General features: G+C 39.2%; 1 protein-coding gene across 1 annotated transcript in view; it reads right to left on the reverse strand.

The window, feature by feature from the left end:
• Window positions 1-10,544: 10,544 nt before the first annotated feature.
• LMBR1 (limb development membrane protein 1) overlaps window positions 10,545-20,617 on the reverse strand; it is a 76,949-nt gene continuing 66,876 nt past the window's right edge. The window contains exon 17 of the mRNA XM_037383207.1: window positions 10,545-18,227. Within this exon, the coding sequence (XP_037239104.1) occupies window positions 18,145-18,227 (83 nt within the window). The 3' untranslated portion in view covers window positions 10,545-18,144. The remainder of the gene's footprint in view (window positions 18,228-20,617) is intronic.

Here is a 20,617-nt window from a genome sequence, read left to right on the forward strand (position 1 = left end):
TCACTAATTCTACGATTCAAGATATATTTGGTTTTCTCACAAGTTTTGTTAATTGCAGTTTAGTTCAATAGTTATTTCTATTTGGAAAATGGAAGTAGTTGTACTCTTAATACCAATCAGTCACTTCCTTAGGTTGTCTGAAGAAATGCTTGCGTTTTACCTTGATGACTTTATTCGATGCATGAGTGCAGCATAAGCATAAATACATAATGCTTTATTAGATTCTCTCATGTATCATGTGGCAAATATTAAGCAAAAAGGACAAGTGACTGATGGAAGAAGAGTGCTGCTTCAGAGAGGTGATGATGGTAATTAGAAGAATTATCCCAACTGCTTGCAAGTTTCTTTCCACAGTGCATTTTTTAGGGTGGGTTTTTTTCTGCCTGTTCTCCCTTTTAATTTTTCTTGGAGACTTTTTACAGACAAGTCTGTGATGTGAATCAAGGTCTTTTAATAACCTATAATACAGGACTTTTGCTTCCTTTTACATCAACATTAACTGAAGGTGTACAATTGCCCACAGACAGGTGGGATGGATCTGGCGAAAGACCATTCTGCCAGTTTCTGGCTACCCTGAAAGTCTAAAGCTTGACAAGAGAGCAAAAGACAGCACTCATTAAAAAGGTTACTTTAGATTTGGCACAAAAAGGGAAATGCCTCTGGAATTCTTTTTGTCCTCAGTGTTTCGTTAGCTTTCCTCCCTCAAGGGAAGAAAGCGACTGTATCTGAAAGCTTTCCCTTCAGCTGGCTGCTAGCCATTAATCCTTTTGTGTTTGCCAGCTCAATAGTGCACACTACTTGTTCTGGTTTTCACTCCTTTCCCAGTTTTTCCTTCCTCTAAGAGCCAACTGCCTTTTTTGTCCAACTCTATATCTTTTGTCAGGATGGAGATCATCAGCATTTGGTGGGAATTTAGGTCAGATAAAGGTGAAGTTTTCTCGTAGCCTGTGAACATACTTTCTCTTTTGTTTTTTTGTATGTGTGAAATGCTGCATTTGATGTATATCACTTCTTGAAATTTAACGTCTCTGTGGGGAAAAGGGAAAAAAATTAATCAGCTTTCATGTTAAGTAGTTGGTTTAGAATCTTTTCCTCTAGTCAGTAACAGTTGGCATTTCTTGCTTTCTTCCACTCCATGTCTTGTTAACACAAAATTCACATATTGGTTTAGATGTAACATCTGCAGAAGACTAATTTTATTTTCACCAGAAAGGCTGCAGTAATAATAGAAAGAAACTGATGACCTTTCAGGCAGTCAGAATTTTTCTTGTCAGCATTTTTTACTTTTCAGCTTGTAGAATGGTTTAAAGTCAGGTTTGGTTGGTGCTTTTTTTCTTTTGAAAAACAGGTGCTGCTTTCATGTTCCCATGTGTTCCATAAAGTGAATACATTTTAATCTAACTGTTCAAACACATAATACATGAGCATTTTAATTAAACTATTTAAGTGAATATCTTAATGAATTAAATGTGATCACCTTGAAAAGTAATTTTTATGATAAGAAATATAATTAAAGGCTATTTTATGATGAAGCACTTTATTCCATTTTATTACCTTTTTTTAAAACCATATGGGAAGACATAGTTTGTAGTTGAGCTATACATTTGTATACTAAGTGGGAGTAGTTTAATTCATGACATTACATGTGAATATATGGAGATTTACAAAATTCTCGTAACATTCTAATTATCAAAATATGCATCTTGTAGAGTGTTCATGGATTGATGAATAAACTGTTTTTACATTCTGTAATCTATCCTGTTTCATCTGTTCCAATGATATGAAATATATCGCAAGTAATTGCAATTATTTTTTCAGGCATGTCTGAAAGCCTTTGAAACATTTACAGGTAAAAAGTCCTGTCCTACATGTAGAAAAGAGCAGTATCAAACCAGGGTAATGCATGATGGGGCATGCTTGTTTAAAATAAAGTACGCAATGAAGTAAGCCTTACTTCTGCTACAGGTGTTGTCACTGGACAATATTTATGTCTAAATAATGTTCCAAATGTGTTAAAACTTTAATATAATAAACTAGATAGAATGCACTAAAAAAGTTAAAGTTTAAAAAACACTGTGTAAAATTGTTTCATATAAATAGTAAAATTATATAAATTTAAGTTTCCTCTTATTGAGCAAAGTTGTGTCTTACAGAATTCAAGCTTCCTGGAGGAGATACATTGTTAGAAAATGGTACAAAAACTTGAGAAAAACAGTGCCTCCTAAAGACAGCAAATCAAGAAAGCAATTCTTTGAGGAAAAGGTAGGTTGCATTTGTTTCTTTGGTCTGATTCAGCTCCCTTAAATCAAAACTCCTGAACATCAGCTCTCTACTTTTTCATTTACTCCTTCTTATTCATATCAAACAGGCAGTTCTGGAGGCACTCAGTTGTTTTGTAAAGAGGATGGAATGAACAGACAAACAATGCAGAAGTAAGGAAAATAATTTAACTATTTAATTTTAAGGCCTGCCTTTTGCCTCGTCCAGCAATAGTGGGCTTTTTGTGAGGCTCTGTATTTCCCTTCTCTTTTTGATAAATCACAGTAATCTGTTTTCCTATAGAATTATATGAAAGGGGTATAGCAGGGGGAGAAACAAATCCATAAACAATCACAACTTCTATTCACTGTCATTGTTCTCTCACTGGACACTGAACTGAGTAGTTTCATTCCATAGCTTTGCCCTTCTCTAACTTCTGCTCAGATGCGAGACTGTAATAGATTAGGGTCCTGACCCCATGCAAATGAGGCCTACTCAGGTGCAAGCATTTTGCAATGACCCTGTTTGCCTTTGAGCACACAGCTGCTGCAGAGTCCCTGTGCAGTCCTCAGGTTCTCCTTTACCAGTCTTCCCACAGTTGAGTCACAGGTAGCCCAGTTCAGCTTTTCAGTAACAAAAACAGCTCTAGCACATCCCCAGCAATTACTGAACCATTCCTCAGAGAGCGAGAGAAGTCAGTCCAGATCACCCAACAGCCTGGTTAACACAGATGAACAAAGCCAAACAAAACAGCGATTTAAATGTAGCCAGTGCATGCAACAATTATACAATTTGCAGGCTAAATCAATGGTAGCTTTAAACCAATACTTAAATCAGCTGGTTGGGGGTGGGGGGGGTGGTTAAATCACTGCTTTAAACCAGGAGTGCTTGCAGAAAGAGGCTTGTTACTGTCTGTTGTTACTTCTCTTGTTTACTTGGTTGTATGTTTTTGGAGCTTTGGGGGCAAAGACCCTCTCTTGCTCTATTATGCATTTATATATGATAGTGAGGTTGGTACCCTAGAGGTGATCTGGCAGGCTGTTGCAACCAAACTGGTACCACTGTTCTGCTTGTGTGGTAACAATGGCAGGAGAGAGGAAATAACGGTTCTTAGCCTTAACACTGAGACAGATTGCTGGTTGCTATGCTGCCTTTGTCATCAGTGCAAAGTTCTTCCCTGTAACAGAGAAAATTAATATGGAGGTAACTGGAGAAAGCTAATGTTACACTTGAAAGTACTCAAACACTTAAGTTTGGAAGAAGCGAATCCTTTGGTGGATTGTGACTGTCCTCAAGTAGCTTGATGGGAACACACAACAGAAACACTTAGGTGTTTCTGCATGGAATACTGGGGAAACAGTTATATGCTTCTTTCTGAGGAAGGTAGTCAAATTTCTGTGGGCTGAAGATACCGTGCTTGGCTATAAACAGCGTCTCCATAAAGGGAAGTTGGAGAAGGCTTCTAAATATGCTGAAAGTTGCAGATGTCATTTGTTACAATTTCTCTCACAAATTCAGACAGCTACAGTAGCAGTCTACCAAGCTATCTACAAGGGGCTAGCTTCCAGGGCCCCTCCCTTAGATACCTGTTTTAGGGAGAAACAGCCTGATAGATTGTCCATGGTTTATCACATGATTGTAAGCCATGGGAAGGGCTTCATTTAACATAGTTTCCCTATATAGCCTACAGCATTAGGAAATCATTCTCATATGGAACACTTCGGGATTTTGCAGAGAACAAAAGGGGGCACTACTTCTTCACCTCCTGTTGACAATAAATTTATGAAGTTTTCTCATATGGATTAGCCAGGTTTAAATTAATTCAGTACTAATTGTGATTAAAGGATATATACTTATTTTTCTCAGCAACTTTCAAGTGAGAATTGTAGATGAGTTTTCCTGCTGTTCGCTCTTATACTTTTAAGTGTTGGTTAATGAAAATGCTAAAGAAATTTTTCACAAGGAGCTATCCATTTCCAGATGCTAAAAAGCTTTTCTAAAATAAACTTTGCCTCTCAAAGTTGTGCTGTGCTTTTAAAATGTCACTCCCTAAGTATTAACATACTCAAATAGCATCACAATTCTGAAAAAAAAACCCAATTTTTAATATCCCTACCTCCTCTGAAAGGACCACAACGTTTAAATGTCAAATTTCATGTGCTTAAATAAATAATAAAAAACAAGGTCTGAAATATTAGTACTCGGAAGAACACATATTACTTGTTTCAGGGTGCTACAGTAGGCCTTATTTACACCTATCATTAAAATTTTTAATAATCTAGATCAAAGGAGATAAGAAAGGTCACTGAAACCGAAGTAGGCTACTTTTTTAGCACTACTATGCACAGAAAGCAGGGTGTTGCTTCAGCATGTTAGGTAGTGAAGTTCTTTGATCCTACCTATAAATGTCACTTCTATGCCACAATTAAATGACATACAGTCTTTTATTGGTGCAATTAAATCTTTTCAAATGCATTACATTATCTCCAACTTTGCTAAAAATCTTGCCATTGTTTAGGAAGCAAGGTAAGTCACTACTGTGAAATGATGTAGTTGACTTTAGTTTCTTCCTCCTCCCTCCACATGATTTTTCCCAACTATTTTAATTTAAATCTCACCAAACAGTATAATGGTCCTGGAATTTGTTTGGTCGTTTGACTTCCTTTATCACATGGAGATGGTAAACATTCTGTTGCTAACTTGAAGTGGCTCCGAGCAGCAAAACTGGGAGGATATTAAACCAGTAAAGGCTTATCAACTGATTCATTGATACGCTGTAAATTCCAGCCTTTTCATTTTACTTTTGAGGGTTGCCATAAGTCAACACATTAGTAAGCAATTTGCTGATATTGGATCACTTAAAAAGGCTTCCCTGTGGACAAAGTTCACCTCGGTGCTTTGTTTCATCGTTTTATTTTATCATACTCTTGTGCTGCTGTACAGATGACTGATGTAGTTTTGCATACCAACAGAGTGTTTCAAATATTCTGTTTATGCCATTCTTTTCAAGTTTTAAGAAGTCACAGACACAAAGCAGAGGTATGGTGTTTTCAGAATCACATTCAATTAATCAGTTTCAGTTGTTCTAGGAAAAAAGGATTATTCAATATTGCACATTAAAACACAGCAGGATTTAATATTTAAATCCTAGAACACACTGGCAGTAGCAAATTATACAGAATGCTTCTTTCTGTTCACATTGATCGTTTGCACTGATTTACCAGTTAGCAAAAATTCTGTGTTAAATTTCAGTTACTTTTTTTTCTTCCCAACCATAGACTTTATTTGCTGATTGATGGGTATGGGTTGGGCCAGGTCATACTGCAGAAAATACAGGAGTAGCTCAAAGCAGATAGTATCTTAGCAGCAGAGGAACTTAATAGATCACTGTCTCAGGCAAGAGAAGAGTTTTCCTCTCTTTATTTTTACAGTTTCTGCTCAAGGAGGCTCATGAGAGGACTTTCAGGATCGTTTAGTGAAATGGGGAAGAGAAACAACAGTGCAAACTCAGGGAAGAATTGGAGGGCTTCTCCCTGCTGAGGGAGAAAAGCAGGGGCAGTGCAGGCACAGACAGAAAGGCAGCGCTACCTGCTTAACGCAACTCCAGCCCCCTCTACCCCTGCTTTCAGTGCTCCTTGATTTTCCTCAGCAGCCCGCCTAGTCACAGTATAGCTCACAGAAAGAGGCCAGGTCCTGGAACGGACCACATACTGTCTGTGCTGCTCTCACATTCACAGGAATAGACACTGGATAATTGCAGAGAGTTAAAAGGTGGTTGCTCTTCCTCAAATTTTGCATCCTGAGAGTCTCTTAGAAAGCAGCATCATGGCTGCTCTAGCTTTCTGTTCCATCCCCCATATGAAAATAGTTCAAGTCTGTTCAAGCTTGATACCAATATAAATGAAGATCAAGCATAAAACGAGACCAAAAGTATTTTCAAATGGATCAGCCTTGACTTGATGTTGAACAGAAACCATGAATTATATACAGTTTAGGTGTAATCTTACCCTGTTCTTCCTGAAGTCAGATTTTAAAATTAAATCAGTAAGAGCAGTTAGGATTGCAATAGATACAGTTCTAGAACCTAGCTAACAACATTTCAGAGAAAACCTACTAGGACTGTTATTGTTTAATATTTTATTGTGATTATGTATTTAATTAAAGACATAATCTCATTAAAGTGTAGTGTATTAGTAGTTCGTGTCTCACTCAGAAAGCCCGCAGTGTCATCCTTTGGGATTGTTTGGAGACCACAAAGTGTAAATATTGAAGGAGGCCTGTGGTGGGATTCTTGTTTGTTTGTTTTTTGTTTTACACATACCACCGAAGGTCAGTGTGGATATTTGTGTGGGATGGAATCAGGTTTTTTTTCTTTCTTGTCAGTGAACAGTCATGGAGGAAGCAAAAGATTACCCAGGTGTTAGAAATGGAATTCTCTCAGAGAGTACAGAAGGGGCTGCTGCTTTTCCTATCACATTGTGATGTAAATACACTATATAAGGGGTCTCAGAGGATTTTTATTTTTTTAAAGTTATGTTCAGTTGATACATCAGCATTAACTAACAAGGTAACTAAATCTGATTTGTACTGACAAATGGAGATACATCCTTTCAGTATACTGTTGTGTTAGGGATCATTTGGAAATACAGCAAGTCATAACAGGTCTCAGTTAGCAGTGAATCAGACCATAAAATAAAAAAAATACACAGGATCAAATCTAACACCAAGAAACAACCAACCTGGTTTACATGATGGTTTTCACAATTTCCCTTATCTGGATGCTTCTAATGTTTGCCTCTAAAGTCTTTATTGAGAAACATTATGGGTTTCACTGGAAGATACTTTCATATTGCACATTATATGGACATAATTAAAAAAAAAAAAAAACAAATGATGAGGTTTTTGATTGTTTTAGAAAAAAATTTAGAAAATCCAAAGTTAAGTGAGCTTTTCAGATAGTCTTCATGGGGATTTTCATTTGGGCTCCTGATTCCTTTGGGCCTAGAAATGTTCACTTTGAATATTCTGATATATGCTATGAACAGTCACTTTAGCAGCAGTAAGTGAGCACATGGTTATAAGGGAGTAGTTGTAAGGGAGGCAGAAAAAAGTGAAATGAAACAATAGGAAAGAGTTCAGGTACCATCAGGCTGTCTGACCTTGACAACAACCCTTCTACCACCTTACACTTCCCACCCCATTGTCCCAGGAAGGATGGCTCCCCATTTTCCTATCGAGTTTTCACTCAAGGAAATGCATGGAGAGAAGGGTTCACATTGCACAGTGATAATACAGGTGTAGAAATGTTCCTTAAAACTGCTGAAAGCATTTACGAGCAGAGGCACAAAAGACAAGTCTTAAGACTTGTGTGACTCTCTATGGGACTTTTAGATCCTGTGGTAGCAATGACAGGAAGTGACAACAGTGAGTTGGGATTGTGCTTAAAAGCATGCGTGGCTTTTAGGTATTTTTTTGCTGAGCACTGAAGGCATCTTCAGATATGACAACCAGATCACTTAGGCCCATGTGCAATATGCAGACATGTACTTAAGGCAGTAGCTCATAAAAGTCTGTACCAAGGGCAAATGCCTCTTGCCTCACTGGTTGTCACGCCTTTAACTAACACTGCAGCAGATGCACTGGTTTCCCAGCAAATAACCAATGCTCAGCTAAGTTCTGTACTTCCTTTCTTTAACACAGCTGTGCCCTCTGTGCAGCACCCATAGGGGGTATGAATAGCACATCTGTCTTGGGGAAGTCCAGTGATGAAAATCCTGTGTTTTCTCTGAAGGATAATGGTCTATCAATGGAGTCTGGGGACCTGCTGCTTTTCACCTCTAAATCAGCAGTGGGCACCAGCTGCAAAATAGAACAAGATTCCACAGACCATGCAACTAATCAGGCTCATTTGTCCAATCACTCACAATTCATCCACATATGAAATACCTGTATGTAACTCCCGATCTAACAGCAATCAATTTTCTTTTCAGGTTCAACAGATCAGCAATTGGCTGTTGAGTTTTTATGCCATCAACCTAGGTGGATATTTTTTTTTTTTTTTGAGATAGTTTCCTTTATAGCTGCAAGTTAAGATGTGTTTCAGCAGTTGGAAGGAGAAGGAATATTAATAAGTGAAACTGACTGGGAGAAGATCCAGATGCAGGTTGGCGTAGGGGGGTGTCCCCCCTCTTTTTTTTTTTTTTAAAGTAGTTTTGCATTTATAAGCTCTTTTATGCTGTTTTGAAGGCATAGCTGTCTTCAGCACAATTGAGTCTTTTCTGTTTTCCTGTATTTTGGTTCATCTGTTCCAAATCGGTAATATTAAAAAGTTTTTACGGTTCAGAAATTTACCTCAGCAGCATCTCTCTTCTACTCAGCTGAAGAGCCCAAAGAGGCTGTAGAAAAAATTGAGAATCAAGATGTCAATAGCGTCTCAGAATACGAGCCATAAGATCTGAACATTTGAATTAGCACTTTGCTGATCTATTTGCCTTCCCTTGTTTCACTACAGGTTTGGTCATTTCTTTGTTTTTCCTCAGGCATTTTGGCAAGAGATATTTGACTGTCCTACCTGTATCACGCCACTCAGTCCCACACTTCATCCTGCCTGTCTCTCTTCTAGTACCAGCCATTAGTTTTCACAACAGACTGTTCTGTTTTCTTCTTCACATGTGTTTCATCATACCTGTCTTAAAGCATTTGAAGTTTTCCTTGGGAGAGCAACATATTTGTCCTTTATGTTGCTTATATTATAAAAATAAAATCCTCAAACGTTGATACATATAGCTCATACACACACATACTTCTAACTTTGGAGCCTTTTCAGAGCCAGATCTTCCAAGAACAAATGATTTTGTATGGACAAATGGTACTTCCAGGCAATACTGGCAAGATCCATTTGTGTCATGCATCACGCGAGGTGGTCACCACAACACCAGCTGCATGGCTTTACAGTCTGAAGCTGGAAGGGGGAAAAGGCTGTACCAGAGAACCGTTAGGTGAAGTGTTTTACAGATCGGTTGCTGGTTGACTGAGCTACAGGACTGCCAGCTGGTTTGACTGCAAGATCTTGTGGAGAACATGTGACACTCCAAAGGACTAGGAGTTGTTAAACCTATCTTGAAACCAGGGAGGAGGGAAGAAAGCCTGGGGAAATGTGGACATTAGTGTCACTTCACTTCCCAGAAAAACACTGGTACAAACTAAAAGAACTAGTATTTGACATGGGATTTGCCAAGAAGAGAATCACACTGAGCCAATTCAGTTCGTTTTTGTAACAGGATGCAATCCTGCAGATGAAACAGAAAAGTGTCACAAAATATGAAAGTGCAAAATATACCCTTATAAAGGAATAACTGCATGTATGACATGACTCACATCATCTATATGTAGCGACTTTCTGTAGAAAGACATCCAGAAACATATTGGAGAACGCAAGTTCAATACGAATGAATGATGTTGCAAAAAAAGATGCACCAAAAAGAGAAAAAAAACAAACCACAAAAAAGTGCTGAAGACATGACGCAGGGTAAGGGCTCAAGCTCTGAGATTTCTGTGTCCAGTTCCCAGCTCTGCATTTCTAGAAACATGTAAGGGTCCCCACAGGCAAGGAGGGATGATGGGAGGCCTACATCAAACAGCTGGGGGTACTGAGGGTCTCTTATAGTAAGATAAAAGGGAAATGGCACCTTTTCAGGTCTGGAAAAAGCTGGTGCAAGCAGAAATACTTGTCTTACTATGGACCTCTGAGAACCAGTCGAAAGCTTAAAGCATGGCAAGGGCCGCTAACATTTGACGTTTAGGAAAGCTTGGACAATAACGGAACACTGGCATACACCGCCCTAGAGAAAGCACAGGGCGTACACACATCATGGACAGGCCCTGCCGGGCTGGGATACACCTACGAGTAACGTACGCCCTTCAGTCAAACTATTAAATGACTTATACATACACAACAAACTATTGGAAATTACTTCTACATTACAACATCAGCATACTCTTCTGGAAACAAACCCCACTTGCCTAAAGTAGAGGGTTCAAATTAATCGTGTACCTGTCTTAAACACAGGGCTGTTATGAATGCCTCTGGATGTACAGAAATCTCCACCATGTATTTTAAAAACCTGACCATATGAGAATCTCAAATGCATGTTAAATTGCAGGGAGGAAGGAAGGAGAGAGAGGAATGCAACTATTCACACCAATGACTGACAGAGTAATTTAGAATGCCACCAGTAATTTTTTTTTCATTGCTTCAAATAACAAAAAAAAGCAAAACTCCACTATGAATCAGACTTCAACTTTATTGAAAACACAGTAAAAAAAAAAAAAATCCTACAAAACATTCAGTGTAACAGTTCAAACAAAGGAGAAAAAAAGCCACGTTACCACTGCTTTTCACAAAAAATTCAACCTAAGGTGGCAATACTTTCATTTGTTTGTAACACAGCAAAGTATCCACAATGGAGAACATTATAAAACATATTTTCGGGTGACCTAAAATAAGCCAGGAAGGATTTGGTGGGGAGAAGGTACAGATACAGAGAATTGCTCTGATTAAGTAACGCTAAAAGCATAATTTTTCAGCTATGTTTTACCTTGGTCAAAGACACACCCATGTGAAAGGAACATCAGTTGCTCAAGAATGCAGAGTTTACAAAGCCTGAAGTGCAAATAGGACCAAGAGGGGAGCGCAGATTCCATTTAGCATCTCTCAGCCTCTCATGCAGTTAAGATTGTGCATAATTTTTTTGTTTTGTTTTGTAAACTGGAATCTTAACCGGTAGTGAGAAATGTGAAAGTGCATGACACAAGCTACCTGCTGCTGTCATTAACAGTGCCAGCAATAGCAAAATCCATAGAAACACCAGTTCAGAACTGGGTTTTTATGGCTACATCACCCAAGTCCATGTGAAGCCCATCCCACGTGACGAGATGGTCAGCAGCACCCCGAGAACGTTCGTAGTCTCCTCAGCGGGGGTTTCAGAGACAGAGCTTCGTGAGGACACGAACAATGTGCATTTCGATTGAGGTAATGCAGGGCTCGGCTCGTAACCCTACAGGAAAGCAAAGGAAATCTAGGGTGGGGGTGGGGGGGTGCGTACACAGCACATGTTTCATACACTTTTAAGGTTTCAAATCCATGACCAAAACATACCTTCATTTTCTATCCATTTGTTTTTAAAGGAATAGAAGTCAAGCCACATAACACAAAAATACTTGGAAACCTATCTTTAAAAAATGAGAAGTAGCTCAACTTTGTTTTGTCATATAAAGCCAGGGAGGAGAAAGCTACTTGCACAGATTGTGTGAATCTGAAGTATTTTGGCCCAGACTAGGAAAACTTGTAGCTAGGGGGGAAAGACAGGTCATGCACCAGCTAATTTTCTCCTTCAGCATTTGAACACATCCATCATATTCACGATTCGGTACCACCACCGTGCCACCCTTCTGAATGATTGTTCTACATAGAGAGAGAAGGCGCAGAACATGCCCATACACATGAAATACAAAGGTACAGAAAACACACCAGGGCCCTTACCTTGGCACCCTGCAAAGTCTGACTGACCAAAACATGAGAGTTACACACCGGGATGACGCATCTCAATCTCCAACAGAGTACGGCAGCAAGACAAATCAGCAGCTGTGGCCTTGCTCTACAAGTTACAAGGAAGATAACCAAAGGGCAGGTCCACAGAACATCAGCTACTCCAGAGTAACTGGCATCACCACCAGCTCACACTGGCTGTACAAGCACGTTACTCTCTCACTGAGGAGTAAGCCGGTTGCCTTATGCTACTGAGAGTTACAAGCACATACATATGCAATGGCTAAACCATTTTCACCTTGCTCCTACTTCAGACTTACATGAGCTCTTGGCAATATGTTAAAGGACCCACCCTAATGTCAGAATTGTTTTAATGGAATCCAGTGGTAAAAAACAGATCAAGTATAAATGAATAAATAATTTTCATAATGGAAGAACATTTCTAACTAGGGAATGTCTCTTTATAGATTCTGTGGGAAAAGAAATATATTAAAATCAAAGCCAGTGCCCTCATACTTCAATAGCTGGTACCTATGGAAGCACAGAGTATCTGAAGAATGCAAAACAAAACACTGTTCGTAGAAGGAGCTTCATCCAGTGGTGCAGACTACCCCAGCTTAATGGAAAGGAAGGGGGGGGGGGGGGGGGGGGGGGGCGGGGCAGAAGCAGCAGCAACGCTTGAGGTTCACATACAACAAACATACAGAAGCAATTCAGAAGCAATATCCCAAAGTGGTAGGTACAAATGAATTGCCAGATACCTACAGCCTTTAAGAACTGGGATTTCCTAATCTCTAAGTTTACGTGAGGCCTTCCTACAGACACAGCTTTTAAATAGTCTGGAATTGGGTATGTCAGGATTGCCAACATTTACAGGATATTTCTGACACTATCCCTTTGACTGTCTGGAGTCACCTTCTAGACTTGTCAAAACATGTAATGCTATGTATGTTAACAAAAAAAACCCCAATCTACCAGCAATAAATGAAACTGAAAAAGTTACTTAGAAAAATACAGTAATTAACACAGAACTAGCAAGCATCCTCAGGTTTTCTGTTGCCGAGACAAAACTATCTTCAAAAGTTCACAGGCTTCTGTAAATGTGAAGTCAAGGATACTGTTGCACTGTGAATTACAAAACAGATTTTAAGAATTTATGAAGTTCTTTTCAGTGTTAGTGAATTACTGGCATATTTAGAAAACATACAATTAACTCACATATACTAACAATACATGTGTTTCTTCTCTTTGAGAGAAGAGTTTTAGGTGCTTCAGTTGTGACACATTTCAAAAAAAAACTTCCCATTTAAGTTTCCTTCTGGTATGCTTATAGATCAAACATTAGATCTACGTAGATTCTTCTTGTTCTGTTATTTCACATTTTGTCTACATCAAGAAGAGTATCTGTTAACAGCAACGCCACCGAATAAGATTATGACTTGAAAACACAAAGAAGGAAAGCAAGCAGAGATCTTAGATGTTGTCAAGAGTTAAGGCCTGATTTAGAAAAAAGTTTCATCACCCCCGACTTTCATGAAGTTAAGGATTTTAAAATGTATTTTTAGTAACACGGACTTTCGAAGATTGACTAGAAAAAGACTCAAAAACAGCCTGTCTACACAGGTGAGCTCCACGTCATTTCTCCCCTTCCCAGTTACCGGGCACAGTGGGGATTCTGGAAGTCACATTTAGATGTGCTCTGCTTCCTAAAATTCTGACCGATATTGTCAGGTTTTAATGGTTAAAATGAAACTTGTAGGAGATCCTCTTTGGACGTGGTCTGGGGGAACAACAGTTCCAGTCAGAATGACACAGCATTCTTGAAACAGCAACAAGCCAAACACCGAACGGGCTGCACAAAAACGTACCCCCAGCAAATCCTGAATTACTTTAGTCCCAACAAAACAGAGCCCAAAGTGAAAAGCAACAGTTCAAGAACCTGCACAGCTATCCCCTGGAAACCCCAGGAGCCTGCCATCCCAACCAGAAGTAACCCAATTCAGCAACTACAACTGCGTGCAGCAGGCAGACAGACCACAGGCTGACCTCCTCACGCCATGAACAGAAAAGGAGCATCACAACTTCTTATGGCAGCACGAGAGACTCTTTGCCTGAGGTGAGGGGACGGGGCAAAGCAGAAAAAGGTGGCAGAGGGTCTCACCACCTGGGTGACAGCTAGTGACAGGGAGAGATTGCTCTCCCTGAACAGGATGGACTCAAAAACGGCATTTTTGGAAGTTCAAATGCTGTTAGTGCAACTGAAATAACTTGCCAGTTTACCAATAGTAAATTCAATATTCAGGAGCTCTAGGTTTCAGCTCCTGAAACACACAGGCTGGGGAGGGAAGTTAGTGTACACAATATTGTCTCAAGTCAGCACTAAAATAAAAAACCAACACAAATATTAACACTAGGGGGTAGGGGATCTTATTTCCTTAAAGCATTTAAAGGTTGACAGTTCACATCAACACTTTTTTAAACAAAACCAAGCACATTTCTTTTTGAAGAGCTTGTTAACGTGGCCTTAGTGTCTGCTTAAATGACTTTACCTAGATTAAAAATCAGAGTATATGTAAACCAACAGGATTTAGCTGTCTTCCTTCAAACCTGTAGATGCTAGCTAAGTGTAAGGCTCAGCTGCTGTACGTACACCTCCTGAGCTCATCCGCTTCTGAAAGAGGAGGAAAAGAAAGGAAAATAACCTAGAATGTTCTTACAAAATTCAAGAAAAGTCACACGCATGAAGAGGCCAACTGCTCTTTGTTTCCGCGTTACTCCTGTCTAAAGTAGATTGTAAGTTCTTTAAGAAGAGGGCCATCTTGTCTTTACTGCGCAGCAGTGGGAACATGTGAGCACCTGACGTGGCATCAGCTGCTTGCAGCGACATAGGGGCGAGCAGGACACACAGGGTGGGACAGACAAGGGCTGCAGCCCCCTTCCAACTGATCGCTCCTGGTGACACACTGGAGAAAGTGTCACCCTGCAGCATCCACTCGCGTGCCCATCCCATTAAGCACGGCTGCACAAGCTCCTGTCTGCACAGGCCTGATGGCAGCACACTGCTGCGCCTCCCTGCTACTCAAGGTGGTACTTTGGAGCCAGGCAAGGAAAACATTGACAAATCTTTTTAATTTCCATGACGCAAAAACAGTCAACAGGGTAAAAGGTAGTGGAGGAGCAAGACCAAAGATAAACATTACATTACAGACAGTAAACAAAGCTTCCTATGAATGCAAAAACTGTACAGTAACCAATACTATTACTTTTTAGCTTAAAGGGATAAGCATGTGTGCTTTACGCTTAGAAAACCCGCAAGATTACAGTTCTGCCACTGCATTTAATATTGTGCTACCAACACAGAATAAAGCTGAGAAACAGCTAACTTAAAACACTTAGTTTACATCTACTTTTTGGTCTTGTGTGGTATCTAGTTGAAGATGGAAGCATTTATGTGCTTTTTGCCTCCTGAGAAGTGAGGCAGATGTTAATGTTACTAAGATCAGCTGTATATACCTTGAAGGTATAGACCACCTGACTCTACATGAGTCAAAATACTAGGAATGTATCGAAATATCCATTAATGAATTACCAGTTGCTTGTATTTAAGTGACCATATGCTTCTGTTAAAAGTATATAGTGACCTGTATCTTACACAAAGTATATGGGGTAGCATTGTATCTGTAAAGAAGTTTTGCACAAGCATGTCATTTCAAAGCCAAAGGCATGTTTTAATGTGGACAGAACAAAACACTGTCAGTAGTTGCGCAGGGTAGTTCTGAATTTCTCATCCACCTTGGAAACCACACAGCACCTTAACCACCCTCCACAGCTCGGTGTAAACGCTTCCCTAACGCAGCCTGAGCTCACACAGCTGCTCAGATGGTGGAACCCCGCAGAAGGGGTGGGAGCAGGCAAGGCTGTAACATTCGTTTTGAACGAGAGTTTTACAGTCTTGCCTGAAACTCGTATGCTTGTCAGCAGGGACTGTCTCTGCTCAATTGAAGTAATTGCCTGACTCACTTTCAGAAACCACATACACATTGTAATCCCATCTTCTTCTGTGTTCTTGGGTCACTGATGCCAGGACAAACATCTCTCCAAAAACACGAAGAGCCAAGACCTATGCTGGTTCACACTCCCTACATTTATTCCTTAAATTCATTTATTCAGTTTCAGACTGTATTTAAATAACTGTCTTTAAGTTGTAATAGAAATATTTGAATAAAGCTACCTAGACTCACACACAAGTCACCAGCCCCATTAAAGACACCAGGACAATTTTGGTCACACAATCACTTGCATGGACAAGTGGATACATTTCCGTTATTTTTAACTATAACGCTAATACATAAGGCTACAAGCTCTGAGAATACCTGAATGACGCTCCTAATAGTAAATCTTCCAATATTTTAAATGTAAACACATTTTAAAATAACTTTTCGTTACAGCTCCCTGTTCTTGTTTACAGGACTTTGACTTGCATAAAGATTTCTCACTCAAACGTCAGCATTGAACTCAAACAACAGAAAAGATGCTTGTGAATCTTAGTGAAATCAAGCAATTTTACTTTGTCTTCCAAGATTCTACAACACATCAATAGTCATTTTAATAAGCCTTGAATTTAAAGCAACCACAAAAAAAAAAAAAAAGTAACTCTCTAGCATCATATTTACCACAGCAATATTTACATTATGCCCCAGTTCAAGTCAGAAAAAGGCAACTGCAAAAAAACTGAGAAATCCTCACATCTACTGGAGCTTGATCGCTGAAGCACCCGCAGCAGGGCTGGGGGGCTCACACACCCACAGCCCAGACCAGCCACCTCCGAACAGCCAAAGGGTGTTTGACACAAGGTGTGGTTTGTTTGGGTTTTTTTTGGAACCACACTGGAAAGCTAGTTGTCACCTCTTGATTGCCTGTGAGACTTCAAACTACAGACACACTTGTTGTTTTACAGAAATGGGAAATACACAGGAACATTATCTGACTCGCTCCGTAACAGGCACACGGAAGGTGTCCCCTCTCCAACCTGTTTGAAGATTAATTGTGGCAGAGCAGAATGAAAGCGCAACCAGATTTTGAACACACACTTGGGTTTTGGTTGACGGGGGTTTTTCTTTACTATAAACTTTTTAAAGGACTCCTAAGGCTGAAGTAATGCTACGAAAAAGGAAATTGCCACCCACCAATGCCATCCTGAATCTAAGGCCTCTGAGCAGTTAAACTGTAACACAGAAATTCATACTACCAAGACTGAACACAAGTTTTACTTACCAAGACACCTACGTCATCTCTATAAGCTTAGAATTTAATTTAAGATATCTACACATACAGGCCTATATACATGTTCATGTGTACATTAAAAAACGGGCTAGTGAAAGATACTGGATTATGCCACTGAACAGAAATCCTGGTAACTATAGTATAAATTCAGAGAAATAATTTAATTCAAATTAAAGATTGTAAAAAACTGCAGTTGCGGCCTCCTCGGCCTGTGCTACTTGCATTGATTACAAGTACTGCTTATACACAGTAGTTCATCAAGAATTTTACAGGGGTACTCGGTAGGGTAAGTGACCTCCGTGGCACAATGGCTTACAGAACTGTAAGAGCTGTGCCAAGGGGTCTACACAGCTTTTTACAAAGCATACTAGGCTCAGATTTAACACTGAAGTTAATCTTCATCTTGTACTTCACTATTCAGTAAGACACTGACTACCAGAGAAGCAACCTGGCATGTACAGCTAAGAGCAGAAAGCTGTGACCGCTGGCCTTCTAAGAAAGCTCTGTGACGTTAGACTATGAAGAGCCTACTGCTCCAGCATGGAAGGAACTGCGATTTTTTTTTTTAACATGTTCTTAGTGGAAGTGTTTATCTACTGTCAAGGATACCTACTCCAGGTATTTTACATTTCCAGTAAGGGTCATATTGGGCTTCAAGTGTATCTTTTTTTTTTTAAACCAAGTCCCAAAGTTATCTTTTATAGCTGTGTCTGTACAACACAGGAGGTACTGTGCATTCAAATGGCAGCAGGGTTATATCTAAGAATGTGAGGCTTTCAACAAATAAAAAGGAATGCATTATTCTCTTCAGCTTCCAGTCTTCAAGGCACCTCCTGCATTAACTTACTGGGAAATAAACAAGCAGACCGAAAGTTCACTGGAAAGAGAAGAATCTGATACACGTAACTTCCTCAGAAGCACACAGCATCAAAAAAAATGAGACAAGGTTGGACCCAAATTATCAACAAATGAAATCAATATAAAAATGCTGATGAGATGACAGGAATGCCATGAGGTTGATGTTTTCAGCTCTGTTGATTGCAGGTGATTGTTAATCACAGTGTTTTCTGATGCCCATTCGCAGACGGCTTTGTCTCTGAGTCTCTTGGATTGTTTGACAGATGAAGTTTATCTAATCCTGCAAAACATTACACGATAAGGAAAAACTGAGATTCTCCCATGTTTCAAGCGTACAGGTATTCAAAAGAATACATAACAAACCAACTTCTACTTTGTGATTAAGGACTTTGGGTTTGCTGAAGACCAAAACTGACATTCTAGCTCAGGTAAGAATTATTTCTGGGAAATTCCCTCAGTTGTGTTTTAAGGGAGAAAAGTCCACTACAGTGAACAAGCATGGAGGTGACGGAAGCCTAAATTCACACTGCCTAAATCACAGGCTTAGATGTTAAAAACCCAGAAAGACTTGCAATACTTTACTCTGTCAGCCTACAAAGACCAAAATAATTGCCTACATTATTTATTTTTAAATACAGCATCCTTCTGAAAAGAATGCATTACTGTTCTTAAGATCACTGGTGATGACCACATCACTCCTCTAAATTGTTTGTATGTCTAATAATACTTTTAGGCCTATGATATTACCAATTTGTTTGTCTGCATTTTCACCCATTTGTTCTTATTGCATAGTTCTCTACTATGAGTGCTAATTATAAATTGTCCCATCCTGCTCCAGGCAATTAGTTAAACCACTCTTTTTGGTCAAGGAGAGATGGGGAAAGATGATAAATCTATGAAGTCTCTAAAATTAAGGATCAAAAATGGTAAAAGCTTCTTATTCATTTGGTGTAGAATTGTATTGAACATTTTACTGAAGTGCCATGACATACCAAGCTAAATTTCTTGCATCATTGGAATCCCAAATTTGACTGCACTGCTATATAAAAAACCCCCGCTTAATATTGTATTGTTGCCAAGTCCCAATATTATATGAATTCTCTTGGTCACAGGCCTGCAGGAGGCATTTACCTCCCACTAACGAGCTATGATGCTCCACCAACCTCTAGTCCTCAGCATCACAGTTTTCAGCATGGGGCAGTAACGAGCACACAGATTTTGGTTCTCATTCTCCGAATGCCATGTGACAGTTTTTAACAGACATTGTTATGTATAGTGTTGAAAACAAACCCAGCTTGTGTCAGGAACCTGCACTCTTCAGGATTTATAACTCCCTGCTTATGTCAAATGCAAACCTTTCACTAATTACTTTGCTTTTCCATTTTAATCACAATATTTACGCAAAAATCATGTAATACGTGATAGCAAGAGGCCAAAAAAAACCCCTAAAGAATCCGCAAGAATGATGCCATCCAGTGACCATTATCCTCCTATGCCTGCATTTTGAATTTTGTTAATCTGCCGTCAACATATATTTATTCAACATTGTGTTTAATACAGTATAGTGCCACAAATTATCAAGATAAAACTTTTACATGATTTGCTTTAAGACAGAAACTTTAAAGTTTTACTAGACCTGCTGCTATAAGCCCATGCTGACTGATGTTAATTTATTTCCTTCAGAGCTCTACAACAGCCGTTACATTATACGAAATAATCCCTTTACAGTCAAAACAGTTGCACAAAAAAAATAGGATTATGCAAGTCAACTGAAAGAGATGAATCAAGGTCTTCTCATAAAATGACCTTAACTAAAAGCTGGGGGATAATGTCAAATACATCATACTCGCACCATGTATCTGTCTCAATCAACAATGGAACTGCTCTGAAAATATTTTCAGCATAAAAATCAATGGACAGATTTACACACCCCTGGCCCACTAATCCGTTCCCCCGGAGCTTCAAAACGCAACATCAAAAGTCACAGAATGGTTTGTTTTAATCCTACACTATCAGTCATTTTGTATTTCCCTATTTAGTAGGTCTGGGTTTAACTTAATTGCCACCAGCAGAGGTGCACTCTAGGAAGCGCCTGGATTTTGTTTACCAGGGTCACAATTCTGGAAAGCAGTAATCGGTGAAAACTAACCTAAGTACCTTTTAGACACTACAAACTGAAACCGGTTATAAATAAACACTGAAGTTTTACCATTAGTCCTCTCAGTTTAAGCAAACACTACTCTAGGGTTCTAAAGAGGTAGGAGCTTCATTAATTAGTAAAGATAAAATGCAGTAACAACACAATTACTAAATTTTTACCCTCTTAGTATCAAATATTTTTCAAGCCTTTCTTCTATGGCCCAGAAACATGAACGCACAATTTGATCAAAATTTTGACTATATCAAGTACAGGTTCTACTCAGCCAGTTATAAAGATCCTGTGTATTCTCTACAAAGATCTTCTGAACATGTAGTGCTCAAAAAAAAGTATCACAACAAAGCAGCTAAGATTTCCACTAAAGCATTTTTAAGGAATTAATAAGTTGCTTTAAACAAAAAAGAAAAAAAGCCAACCCACACACAAGTTGGAGTTCTATTTTGGAATACCTGCTGAGTAGCAACGCGAATGTTTCTGTGCTCTCTAAAGGCTGAAAAATCTAACTGCAGATC

Source organism: Falco rusticolus, chromosome 4 (genome assembly GCF_015220075.1).
Source record: "Falco rusticolus isolate bFalRus1 chromosome 4, bFalRus1.pri, whole genome shotgun sequence".
Lineage (NCBI taxonomy): Eukaryota > Metazoa > Chordata > Aves > Falconiformes > Falconidae > Falco > Falco rusticolus.